The following is a 13,836-nucleotide window of genomic DNA, read 5'->3' on the forward strand; positions in this document are numbered from 1 at the left end:
GTGGGAATTATCTGGAAACCCATGGAACAAAAGAACATTGCATGTCAATGCCAAATGTCAGCGCCCACGCTGCTGCTCTGAGCGTGTGAGAAACTGAGAAGGCATGTAAGACCCAGAAGAAAAAGGGTGATCTGGATCCGGCCACACAGGGGCAAAACCCCAGGACTCCTGCTTTCCCCTGCTGGCTAGGACAACCTGAGCCCTGCCTCAAGGTGAGTCAGATTGGTGCACGGCCCAGCGGCAGCTGAATCCATGGGCCAGCACTGCCTCCTACAGACAGCTCCCTGCTAGCAGCTTCTGGAGGTCCCAGAAGATCTGTCAGAAGCCCCCCAGTGCTCTGTCAGCCTCCATTTCTACAACTTTAATGTCAATGAAATAAACCTTAAATAAATTGACGCTAAACAATGAAGCGATGTATGATGAAGAAACCTAGCCCTTTAATTTGGGTTATAATGAATAAACTATTAAATAAATAGTTTGTTTTTTTTTTAAAAAAAAATCCTATTCGAAGGGCAAAGATTTAACCGAGACGGGGCTACTGAGTGGGATGTAAAGTGAATAAGTAAAAAGAAAAAAATTAAATTCTAAAAAGAGTTATTAATTCAGTCCAGTTGACAGCAACCTCTGTAATAAATCCTTCATACGGTTTGCAGAGGCTCTGTTGTCAGACAAACAGGTGAAAAAATGAGCTGTTCTCCGAGCACACTCACCTAGAATCACACTTGCATAAATGACTGCTCTGGGTGCCTATACCGACATGACATGGCATCTGAGTTAAAGTTCCAATCACTATCGACACCGTTGAAAATCAGAGCCTGGCTTTGGCATTATGGACTGCCGCAATGCAAACACTTCTTAAACTGCAAAACGTTTAAACTGTCTGCAAACAGTCCTTAAACGTCTGCAGTAGTGTACAAAATGTCTGCAGTATTGGACATGTGCGCATGTGCACCAACACCTCCCTGAGAGATGTCGAAGGCTTTGCCCCAACTGAAGAAAGGCTCACAGACAGGAAGCCAGGCTCGCACTGAGATCAAGCCCAAACTGAAAACAGACACTGAAAAAGGGAAGACTAGCCCTTGCTGAGTAACCTGAGTATGTCAGCTGTTGCACCAAAGGACAGTGGGGGACAATGTCCAGTCACCGCCAAGGAGGAGGGTGAGAGTCAGGGTTAGCATTAGAATCCATGAACTAGGAATAAGGAAGATCACACTTACACATGGCTCCCATGAGCACAATGTGCCCGCTCTACCCCCAGCGATCCGCCCATCATCATGTATTTAACCTGTAAGTTGTTTTCTTTTTTAATTTTTTTTTTCACTGTTAAAGACATAGCATTACCTCGGGCCAGACAGATGTTGAGAACCACAGAATATGCATGGCAAGTTATCACCTAGGAAACTCAGGCAGAAATATTAGAAATTCCCAATCACTGGAAGCTACAGTGAGCAAACACAGACATGGAAGATCAGGGGCATGTATGATACAAGCCTTCATAGGGGGACGAGACAGCACACAGTAAGCAAGAGCTGAAACTCCCCACTGCAATCCCCTCTGTAGCTGAGTCAATCCACCCATGAGGAGGAGTCCTTATGACCTGTGCCCTTCCCACTATGCCTGGGATGGTTTGTATATGCTCGCCCAAGGAGTGGCATTGTTAGGAGGTGTGGCCTTGTTGGAGTAGGTGTGTGACTGCGTGTAAGACCCTCATCCTAGCTACCTGGAAGCCAGTCTTCTGCTAGCAGCCTTTAGAAGAAGATGTAGAACTCTCAGATCCTCCTGCACCATGCCTGCCTGGATGCTGCCATGTTCCCACCTTGATGATAATGAACTGAACCTCTGAACCTGTAAGCCAGCCACAATTAAATATTGTCCTTTATAAGACTTGCTTTGGTCATGGTGTCTGTTCACAGCAGTAAAACCCTAACTAAGTCAACACCCCACCACTAAAATAACACAAAATGGTCACTATTATTTGGGAGATTAAATTTCTGACATGCAAATTTTCCTTCAGATTTTCATTTAATTACATTGTAATTTTTTTCATACAAGTCTATCTTGTACAGTTAGCATATTTCCGGCCATGTGCTCCTCCCCTTCCTGTTTCTCCCTCTGTTACCCTAGACAACACTTCCACTTCCGTTTTATGTATGCATACTTTTCGTTAACTGCAAAAAAAATCTAGAAACCACCAAGGAGCAACAACCTGTGACCGTTGTCCTTCAGAAACTGGCCTGATTTACTTAATGTGACCATTTCCAATTCTGCCCATCTTCCTGCAAGCAGTGCAATGCCATTCTCTTTTATGTCTTTTGTGGCTAAAAACAATTAATATATATATATGTGTGTGTGTGTGTGTGTGTGTGTATATATATATATATATATATATATATATATATATATATATATATATATCACATCTTCTAGACCCATTCCTCAGTGGCTGAACATAGGTTGGCCCCATAACTTAGCCACTGTGAACTGACACATGAGTTTTGATAGACACTTTCCAATCCAGAGCAGACTGGTCTGATCATTATTGAATCTGAGAACTCTGAATCAAAGAGCACAAAGCTCTGTTTACTTGCTTTTAATCCTTTGAAATCATGTGAACTCACTCGGTCTTATCTTACCGCTATCACAATTAGAAAGTAAGTCTCCATATTCCCCGAGGCATGAAAAGCTCAGGAAGCATAAGCCATGGAATATGGGCCAGCATGAAGCCAAGACCAGACCCCTGACCCCAGGCATGTGCATGGAGCCATTTGAATATCTCAAGAACACGACTTGGGGAACTCAGATCCCTTCTCTGACTGTGTTCTCATCAGCAGCCTCCTGACTACCCAGCTTCCCAAGACAGACTCTAAAGAAGTGATAACTTGGAGACAGTCCCAGGCCAGGTGGTCCAGGGTGACATCAACAGGCATAAATCACGCCAATGTGATACAAACGGCATAAACCTCTCTTCAATGCTGCTTCCATTATCCGGGCTGCCTGGAGACAGCATGCTCTCTGTCCTTCCCTAAGTGTCACAGCTTACACCTGTGAACAGCTCTGCGATGCTGATGCTTTCCTTTTATAGTCCACTTCCCAGAAACCAACACCAAGCCCCATTACCACGAGAACAAAGGTTGAGTAGAGATAAATGTCACCATTCACCTATTGCACTCCTCGCAGCTGTTAACTCAGACTAGGGATGTCTTAAAAGCTATTGCAACCCAGAGCCGCTCAAAGGACACAAGATGCAATTAGGTTAGGTGGCTGAGTGGGGCCCTGGAACTAGAAAATGGCAGCCCACAACAGCTAAGGAAACCTACACAGAGTGTGGACTGAGACAGGAAAGGATGAACCAGCTCTGCCTCATCAGCTGCAGTGTGCACAGCTCAGGCTGCCTCATCAGCTGCAGTGTGTGCAGTGCAGGCTGCCTCATCAGCTGCAGTGTGCACAGCTCAGGCTGCCTCATCAGCTGCAGTGTGTGCAGTGCAGGCTGCTTCAGCAACTGCAGCAGGCACAGCACAGGCAGGCCAGAATCTCAAAGCGGCAGAAAGAAGGCCTTGTTTCAAATACTCATTGGAGCAAATATGAAGACAAAGCATGGGACAGAAACTGAAGGAGGGGCCGTCCGGAGCCTGCTCCATCTGGGTATCCATCCCATGTGCAGTCACCAAAGGCAAACACTGATGTGGATGCCAGGAACTGCATGCTGACAGGAGCCTGTCTCCTTAGAGGTTTGCCAGAGCCTGACATATAAAGACATGGATGCTCACAGCTAACCGTTGAACTGATCATGGGGTTCCCAGTGGAGGAGTGAGAGAGAAGACTGAAGGAGCTGAAAGGGTTTGTGGCCCCATGGGGAGAGCAACAATACCAACCAACCAGAGCTCCCAGGGTCTAAAACACCAGCCTGGGAGTACATAGGGAGGGACCCATGGCTCCAGCTGAATATGTAGGGGAAGATGGCCTTGTTGGGCTTAGGTGGGAGAGGAAGTCCTTGGTCCCATGAAGGCTGGATGCCCCAGTGTGGGGGAATTCAAGGGTGGGGAAGTGGGAGTGGGTGGGTGGATGGTGGCACATCCTCATGGAAGCAGGAGGAAAAGAAATGGAATAGAGGATTCCTGGGTCGGGGGGGGCAGGGGGTGAAGGAAATGGGGAAAGGGGATCACATCTGAAATGTAAATAAAATATCCAATGTAAAAAGGCCTTGTTTCTTCGTGGGAGTGTCGTGGCACTGTTTATTTTGTTCCTCATTTTGTGTGACCATTTTCTGATGCCTACTTTGGTATACGTCAGGTATTCCCGTCATCCTTTGTTTCATCCAGCGGGTGAAACAAACTGTATCTCCCCTCATTGCCCTAACTCTTCCTTCTTCCCCTTGGAAACATCCACCTCCCTGAAGGGCAGACGATGGTCAAGGAGCTGATGTAGCCCTAGTGAGTCAGAGGCCACGTGGCTGGTCAGTATCTGAGGCCTTTGTCCCTCCTTTTCCTCTCCTCCTCTCTCAAGCCCTCCGAACGGACTTCATGGCCGGCCCTTCTGGAACATTCTAACAGAGTTCTATTACTTGCTGTCACCCCCATTCTTCCACAGCAACTGTCATTCACACTCCAAAACTGAATCTGAGAGAAGACGTCAAACAGAAAAGTCCCTCTCCCTCCCTACTGGATCCTCACGCAAGTGATTCATAAATCCACTGCCCAGCCATTCAGAGAAGTGCATTTATCCCTCGAGTGATGCCCCCATCCTGTCCTCAGCTTCAGTTTCACTTTGCACACTCTCACAAATCGTTACAGGGACCCAGGTCCCTGTCGCTAAAACACGAATTCAGAGATACACCTCTTCAACTCAAGTCACCCGGCCACCCACATCCCTGCCATCCATAAGCCACATTGTTGAGGAAAAAAATCCCCTACCTTTCCGTGAGGCTTCTCCACAACTGTGCACCTGCAATGGGAAGTAAAATGTGACACTTAAGCAAGCTGTCACTCCCCAGGAGCATTTGTTATCTTAGACATACCCCATGCTTCTGCAAGCACAATGCTCACGTCTCTTGAGTGCTAGACACTGTCAATCCACACAGTGTCTGAAGGATGCAGGTGATAGTCTATAAAACCCCCGAGTACGTATCATAAAGGTAGGACCGACACTCTAGAACACAGTCCCTGTCCGGTCGGAAGCAAACATGTCCACTTAAGAAACAGTGCTGTCAAAGAATCAGTATGAAATTTGGCAAGAGCCGTAAACCATCGTACGTCAGAAAGGACAGAAACACAACTGCTCAAGTACGAGTAATGGAAGTGGTAGTGAAGGGGAGGTTGGCATGGTACAGTCTTCAGATATTTTAAACTTATATCAGAGCTCCAAGGAAATCAACAGAAAAAATTAATTGATGATAAATATGAAGATAGATGATAGATAGTAGATAGATACATAGTAGATAGAAAGATGATGATTAGATAGATAGATAGATAGAAAAGTAGATAGATAGATAGATAGATAGATAGATAATTGATAGATAGGTAGATAGATGATTGATAGATTGATAGATAGATAAGTAGGTAGATAGATAAGTAGATAGATAGATAATTGATAGGTAGATGGATGATTGATAGGTAGATAGATAAGTAGATGGATAGAAGGATAGATAAATAAGTAGATAGATAAATAGATGATAGATAGATTAGATAGATGATGGATAGATAGATAAGTAGATAAATACATGATAGATTAGATAGATAGATAAATAGATAGATAGATAGATAGATAGATAGATAGATAGATAGATGATAAGTAGATAGATGGATGGATGGATAGAATGACTGATTGATTGATTGATTGATTGATTGATTTGCTTGTCAAAACTCCAGGGATTATCTTTATTGGACCAAGTCTTGATAGTATATTCCTAGCTACCAGATTTAAGGAAGCTCAATATGAAACAATTATAAAACATTTTCTGCACTTTCTATTGAACCAAATGTCAAAGGTATTGCTTTGTGTGTAGATAGATAGATAGATAGATAGATAGATAGATAGATAGATAGATAGATATCTTGAGTATCCCCTATCAGGTGAACACACCATATCAAATTCTTCTTAACATTTACTGCTAGGAAACAGTTGCACAAAATTCTTGGCTTCCAATTCTCTGGACATCATGGAATCATACAGTTGACCTGGATTCCTACATTGTCTTGGTTGGATAAGCATAGGTATGAATCGTTCCTCAAGTCATGGTAGAATAACAGACTTCTGCTCCCATCGGGCCTCTGAAACAATTGTGTTTCCTGTACCTTCTAGAATAAGTCAAACCTTCTAGAGTTGAAGAGCATATAAAGGGAAGTCAACTTAGCCCAGGTAGCTGTGAGCAATAAAGTGAACTCGACTGGAGTCACCAATATGAATAGAAAACACATCAGTCTACCCTCACCTCACAGTAGTCTAACTGGAGTCTTCACAGTGTTTCTCCAAAGACTCTGGAGCCAACAGTGAAGACAAGAGATTCTAGCGTGAGATGCTTGCCTTAGTGTTAAGAATTGGAGACATGATTATGGTTGAGGGACAAAAGAGCTGAGACACTTCGAAATTGCTTCCACCACTCAGCATAGATCTGGTAGGGATTGTGTAAGAGGAGGAAGTTCTGACAAAGATGGGGTCAAAGCCTAGCATAACTAGCAAAGGGCTGAGGAGGGAAAGAGTAAACTAACATCTGATTCCACAGGAGCAGAGACCTAGAAAGTGAACAGAGTGCACTGACCCTGGGACTTTGCAGGTTACCATGACAAGCTTCCAAGGGCTGAGCTCAGACAAGCGGCCACCACACAGATAAACCCAAGCAGAATAACACAAAGGGAGAGTGTGTGAAGGACTAAAGACCGTGGGCCCAACCTCAACTAGGCCTAATCTCAATAATCAAGAGACTGCTAAGTTGCGGCATCAATAAATAGCGTGGATTTCACAGGAAGGAGGACAGAAAGACAGTGGTTACAGAATTACCCCCCACACATGTGGCTGTGGGCAGAGATGGGGACACCTGCTGGGCTCTCTTTCCTCACAGGTAGCCCTGAAGATCTTAAAGCCTGATGTGGAGATGACTGGCCCTGATTACCATGGGAGGAAAGGACAAGGTGGTCACAGACAAGCTTGAGGACATAGGAGAAATTGTACATACTACAGAAGACAGTCTCAGAGCCTGAGAGTGGGCAGTGTTGCAGAGGTACCCAGGCATGAGCAGTAATGCAGGGCTGCACACTTTCAGGGTCTATGGATACAGGCCTGGGTACCGCATGCTTCGCAGAGAAAAGCTAACACACATGACTATATTTCTGCTTCCCTTTGTTCATTTGTTTCACGTGAAGGGTGTGTCAGGGAGAGAACGATGGGGGTGGGGGGAGAGGTGGCAGAAAGAAAGAAGGAGGAAGAAGAGAAGTTGAAGAAAGAGAAGGAAAGGGAGAAGGTAGTGGTGGCATAGGCTTTGCTCGTCTCTCAGTGGTTATAGCGTTCCTGCCGCCTAAGATGAAAAACTTCACAATTAACTACTCAGTCATATGCACACAGCTCATAGGGATGTGCACTTAAAATGAGGGAATGTATAGTAAAAAAAAAAATTCATGGGAGAAAGGATACAATTAAGGTCATGACCAGCAAAGTTCATATCTATAGCCAAGAATGTGGAAAGTGGGCAGCTTGGAGAGGGAAAGAGGCAGCAGGTCCCAGAAAGCTCTGCTGACCAAGGCTTTCCTGGCTGCTGTTATAAGCAGAAGCAGAGTCTCATAGTAATTCATGGGAGCTGCTGTGATCCCACAGCTGCTTCTAGATATAGCTTGCAATGAAGTCTATGTCTCCCTGAGAGAAGCCGGTTGCAGCCAGCACTGTGCTGGGCTTGAAGCCCTGCTGCCATCTCCAGCCAGCTATTCATGGGGCTCAATTGGGCCTTTGTCCTAAAAGACTTGGTAAAGAGGGACAAAGAAGGCCCCAGGGTTTCTCCAGCCAATGCCTGGGGAAAGCAGAAGAAGGAAGCCCATCTTTTCCTTTTTCCTTTTTTCATGCATAGAAAGGCTGTGTTCAGAACATCCTTCAGTGAAAACCCTGAGAGAAAGATGAGCCTGCTGCAGAGGCCGGCATGTCTGCATCCTCATTAGAAACTGGGGTTTACAAGTGGCCTTGCCTCAAAAAGACACTTACCATAGCCTGACTGATGAGAAGACAGAGCCAGCTAAACAGGAGAGACAGCCACAGTATGGACTGTCACTCACGGTAGCCTTTCACCTGAACCGGATTCAAACCTGTGGCCTACGAACGGCTTCTCAAACTGGAGAGATGGCTCAGCAGTGAAGAGCACTGACTGCTCTTCCAGAGGTCCTGAGTTCAATTCCCAGCAACCACATGGTGGCTCACAACTGTCTGGAATGGGATCTGAAGACAACTACAGTGTACTCATACACATAAAATAAAAATGGGTTCCCTTCTGTTACAGGATGAAGTGGTTTTGTCACCAAAGCAGCATGCGTATCTGTGACTGTTGCTTCATAGAGAAAAGGGGACTTTACGATTGCCATCATGTTAGGAATAGAGGTGATCACCCAGGTGGCCACCAATCACAATCACAAGTGTTCCTTGCAGAGAGCTGGGAGGGAGGCCTGAGGAAGCACAAGAGAAGCTGATCATAGAGCCGAGGACTGTGATGATGTAGCCTTAAGTCAGGGGCAACAGCACCAACCAAAGTCAGGAAGAGACAGGGATGGGTCCTTCACTAGAGCCTCCACGGCTAACAGACCTGCTGGTGTGTTGTTTGAACCGATGGCTTCCAGAGCTATGGGGAAAGTACTGTCTGCTGTTTTGAGCCACCAAGCGTGTGGTAATTCATTACAGCAGCCACAGGAAGCCATCAATCCTGCAGTGTCTCCAGAGCTAGGAACAGACATTAACTAGCTTAAGAACTATTCTTTCTTAGGTCCAGTGACAGGCCCAAAGTGGGATCCAGCTCAAGGGGATCCCCAAGGCCTGACACAATTACTGAGTCTATGGAGTGCTCACAAAAAGGGACCTATCATGACTGCCCTCCGGAAGACCCAACGAGCAGCTGAAAGCGTCAGATGCAGATATTTGCACCTAGCTGATGGACAGAAGCTGCTGACCCCTGTGGTTGAATTGGAGAAAGGCTGGAAGAAGCTGAGGAGGAGGGCGACCCTGTAGGAGGACCAGCAGTCTCAATTAACCTGGACCTCGGAGATCTCTAAGACACTGGACCACCAAAAAGGCAGCATACACCAGCTGATGTGAGGTCCCCAACACACATACAGCAGAGGACTGCAGGGTCTGTGTTTGATCGGAGATGATGCACCTAACCCTCAAGAGATAGGAGGCCCCAGGGAGTTTAGAGGTCAGGTGAGATGGGGTGAGGGATGGTGGGTTGGAAGCATGGGATGTGGAACAGTCAGAGTGTGAACAGGGGAATAAAATCTGAAGTGTAAATATAAATAAATCAATATTTTTTAAAAGAATTCTTCTTTCTTTCTTCCTGTTAGTCAGCCTTCCTTTCTTTTTGCATCATTAAGGACCGGAACCTAAGGCCCGTGCACGTTGGTGAGAACACTGCTCCTGAGCAAGATCCGCTTTTTATTTTAAGACACGATCTCAATCTGCAGCCCCTTTGTGGTTTTGCACTTCCTCCCCAGCCCAGGCAGGCCTCAGTCCTCTGATCCACGTGCCTTGGCCTCCAAGTCATTGAGATTACAGGCCTGCTTTGGCAATCCGACTTAAGAATTAGAGACTCTTCAGGCTGGCAGGCTTCCGCTTGCCCTCCTCAATGTTTCCAAGGGCAGCTTCACTGTGAGGAGAGTTTTCAAGGACATCAATTTCCATGGTGTAGCTAGCAAAATGGCTGGTTTCAATGGAAGCTGAAGACCTTGGTGGGCCCTGAGACTAGAGCTGAAGGACTTCTGAACAGCTCCGTTCTCAAGTCTGGTCCCCACACTCAGAAGCCAAGTCCTTCAGCTCCTCCTCTCCTTCTTCTGATCTTTTTAGCTCATTTAAATTATGCCTAAGGTATGGCCGGGTGAGCACACAGTAAAAAGTACTCAGGTGCTCAACCTCCTGGGTGGTCAGCATGCTTTAGAGGCTTCTGAGCATATCCACAAAATGGCTACCTTCTTGCATTCTCCTGAGGGAAGAACTTATTACAAAATATATCCAAGAGAACAAGCCTTCCCCTTCCAGCTATGAATCAATACAAAAACACCGGGCCTAACCAATTTCTCCTCAGATCCTCAATGTGTGAGGAGGCATTGGCCTCAGGATGTGTCGGTGGAACTGGGATACACAGCAAATGCTGTTGGGGTTGAAAGTGAGGAAGCTGGGCATCTGCTCTCAGAAAGCGGGGTGAGGAGGAAGAAGGCAATGTGTATATGAGAATACAATTTAAATCTGTGGCTCTGTGAAATTCCTGAACTAGACAAAAATGAATTTGTTTTCCTTCCCAGAAGGGCTAGGCATAAAGGAGTCACCTCCACACCTGAATACACTAACGTGAAACAATCTTTCTAAAAATTATTTCTATAGTGGTTAGTTTAAGAACTGGATACTTAAACATGAACCCGCTTTAAAGCTGACCCCGCTGACCCACAAACACGGACACCATGATGGTGAAACTCCAGGGCTCAAGTTCATGTCTGAGAGATGTTGCCTCTCTCATACAACACCCCCATGATGGGGAATCTGGGCAGTTCTGATACACAGCAGTCCATACGAACCCAACTGAAGCCACCTCCTTATGATTTTAATCAAATAGATCTTTTTTTTTTTTTTTTTTTTTTTTTTTTGGCTTTTCAAGACAATCAAATAGATCTTATTACATGTAGACTCCTATGTCCAGAGGGGATTTTTGCCCATTTACAAAAGTTAATCCAAGCATCAGTAGATGAGACATGGAGGAGCATAGAAAGATTGCACAGGTAAATACAGTACATAACTCCGAAGGAAGCCAAGCACTCTTCAAAACTGAGTCAAGCTCCCACTTTCGTTAACATGTAGTGCTTACAGTTGATTCTCTTTCCAACATCATTAGTCATCCAGAACTTTTATGTAACTATCAGTGATTTTTTTTTTTAAGCTTGTTGCTTTTCTTTCGCTGAGGTGAAAGAAAACTGTTCTCAAACTCCTACATTTTCCACTGGCCCGGTATGAGCTTGTAGGGTGGAGGAAACACTTAACTGCTCTTCTTTCAGCGGCCTCCTTAAATATCACCCTGGTATGTGACGTAGCTTAGAACCAAGGGAGAGCCCAGCACAGGGACCTCTTGCCTGTTCTGACAAGAGATAGAATCATAAAATGCATTACAAAGCTTGGATGTAGCTCACTGGTAAACTGTTTGGCTCACATATGCGAGGGCCTGGGTATAACCTCCAGTGTGTGTGTGTGTGTGTGTGTGTGTGTGTGTGTGTGTGTGTGAAAAGCAAACCCAGACAATATGCTGACTCATGTCTAAATCCTAGCACTCAGCAAGCTGAGACAAGAGGATCACTGAGAGTTCCAGGCTAACCCGGGGTACAGAGTAAGACCCCATCTCAGACACCTAGAGGGAAGGAGGATGTGGAGAACGGAGGAAATAGGAAGTAAAGAAAGTAGAAAGAAAAGTGTCTGTCTACAAGTTCGGTATCTCATGTTCAAACGATGAATATATGCACCCAAAAATTAGACGTTTAGACTCTAGAAATAAAATGCCCCCAAATCAAGTCGCATATTCTTACCTCTTGTCCTGGACAAAACCATTTCCTTGATGATTTGCATGATAACACGCCCAAGTATCATGACAGAGATGAGATGATACACTCTCCATGGAGTCAAGGCAAGGAACCTAGGATCAAAAGATCAAAAGAAACAGACAAGACTTCAGTTTACTGTGAAGATTTTCAATTTTTTTTTTAAATCAAAGTTGACTTTCTTTCACAGGAACGAAAACTATACTCAATAATAATTTCTCTTTTTAAAAACCATACCAGTAAAACTTACTGTATCAAACTCAGCTTTCTGTTCTAATTTGGACAGAGGATTCTCTCTCTCTTGGGTCTGACTCAAATGCTACTGTGTGTGCTACAGGTGAAATAGGAATGACCTGAAGCTGAGTTTGCACTGACTGAAGAGTCAGGCTACAGGGTGTTCTGCCAACACAGAGCAGCTACAGAAGATGCCCTGTCTCTCAAAAATGGCATTAAGGGGGAATGCTAAGACGGTTCACAGGGTTAAAGCACTTGGGCACCAAGCCTTATGATCTGAGTTAGATCTCTGGGACCCCCGTGTTAAAAGGAGAAGGCTAGCTTCCACAGGTTGCCTGGCCTCTCCATGTGTGTTCTAGCATGCCCTAGGCCCTTATAAATGTAATTTTTAGCTGCTGTGTACAATGACCATAGTTTGGGTGCCCAGCAGCCATGTAAAAGCCAAGCAGGTATGGTGGCTGCCAATGTTCCCAGCCTCCTGGTGACAGTAATAGGGAATCCCTGGTATAAGCTGGTAAGATAGACTCGCCAGAACTGCAAACTCTGAGTTCAAAAACAAACTGCCCTGATACATATAGTAGAAAACAACTGAGAAAGACACCTGACATCATCTTTGGATACACACACAGACTCACACACAGGAACACACACACACATAGACACACACATGCACACACAAATGCACACAAACACACATGCATGTGCACACACAGACATACATATACAGGAACACACATGCACACATTGATATACACATGCAAAAAAATGGTACTAAGGATCCAATCTGTGAGCTGGAGAGATGGCTGAGCTGTTAAGAGCATATTCTTTCAGAGGACCACATTCTTTCCATTTGACCCACATGGCAACTCACAACTATCTATAACTTTAGCTCCAGGAGATCCAACAACCTTACCCAGGCATACACGCAGGTAAAATACCAATGCACATAAAATAGAAATAAATAAATAAATAAATAAATAAATAAATGGTCACATTTCTTTTTTTAAAAAGAAACCAGTTTGTTACCACTTTCTCTTAAGATCACACAAGGGTCTAGTCCATATGCCCACCTCCTCCTGCAGAAAAACAAAGTAAAATCCCCTAACCATAAAGAGCACATAATAGCTGCAAGACTCCTTTTTGGCAAGGACTACAAGAAAAAGGACTGGCCAAGAACTCAGAAGGAACCTGGACTCTTCAGTGAGACTAAAGGACGAAGCCTCTGATTGTCACACGGTAACTGGCCAAGCTGATAACTGGAATTAACATGGATGTACTCAGAAACCCCCTAGAAAAGCTACGTTAACAGATGTTCAACGGTAAGGCTCTCTAGAGAAGAAAAGGAACTGGATGTGGTGCATGGTAGACCAAGTCGGTGCTTCTAAGTCAGAGTTCTGCCTCTGTCTTACTTAGGGTTTCTATTGCTGTGATAAAACACCATGACCCAAAGCAACCGGGAGAAGGAAGGCCCCATTCTGCTTACACTTTCACATCACAATGTCAGCAAACGAAGTCAGGGCAAGGACTCAAGGAAAAAACCTAGAGGCAGGATCTGAAGCAGAGGCCATAGAGAAACCCTGCTGGTTGGCTTGTTCCATCTGCTTTTTTATAGAGAGCCCAGGACCACCAGCCAGTGATGACTCCATCCAAGTTGGACTCAACTGCATCCATCAATCCGTAATTAAGAAAATGCTCTATAGGTGTGCCTACAACCTGATCTTATAGGTGTCAAGTTGACACAAAACTATCCAGCATGGGGCCACATTATTATTATTATTATTGTCATTATTATTATTTGCCTTTTTACTTTGTTTTAACACAGGCTGTGTTTTGACATCTGTTTTCT

At 44.9% G+C, this 13,836-nt stretch overlaps 1 protein-coding gene across 3 annotated transcripts in view; it reads right to left on the bottom strand.

Annotated features, from left to right (window-relative positions):
• Retreg1 (reticulophagy regulator 1) overlaps positions 1–13,836 on the bottom strand; it is a 135,518-nt gene that overhangs the window by 77,218 nt on the left and 44,464 nt on the right. For all 3 annotated transcript variants that reach the window (XM_034523208.2, XM_076916400.1, XM_076916399.1), the window contains exons 2-3: positions 11,745–11,851; positions 4,911–4,941 (exon numbers count right to left, since the gene is read on the bottom strand). In XM_034523208.2, coding sequence (XP_034379099.1) covers positions 4,911–4,941; positions 11,745–11,851 — 138 coding nt within the window. The remainder of the gene's footprint in view (positions 1–4,910; positions 4,942–11,744; positions 11,852–13,836) is intronic.

The sequence above is a fragment of the Arvicanthis niloticus genome, chromosome 19, assembly GCF_011762505.2.
Source record: "Arvicanthis niloticus isolate mArvNil1 chromosome 19, mArvNil1.pat.X, whole genome shotgun sequence".
Classification (NCBI taxonomy): Eukaryota; Metazoa; Chordata; class Mammalia; order Rodentia; family Muridae; genus Arvicanthis; species Arvicanthis niloticus.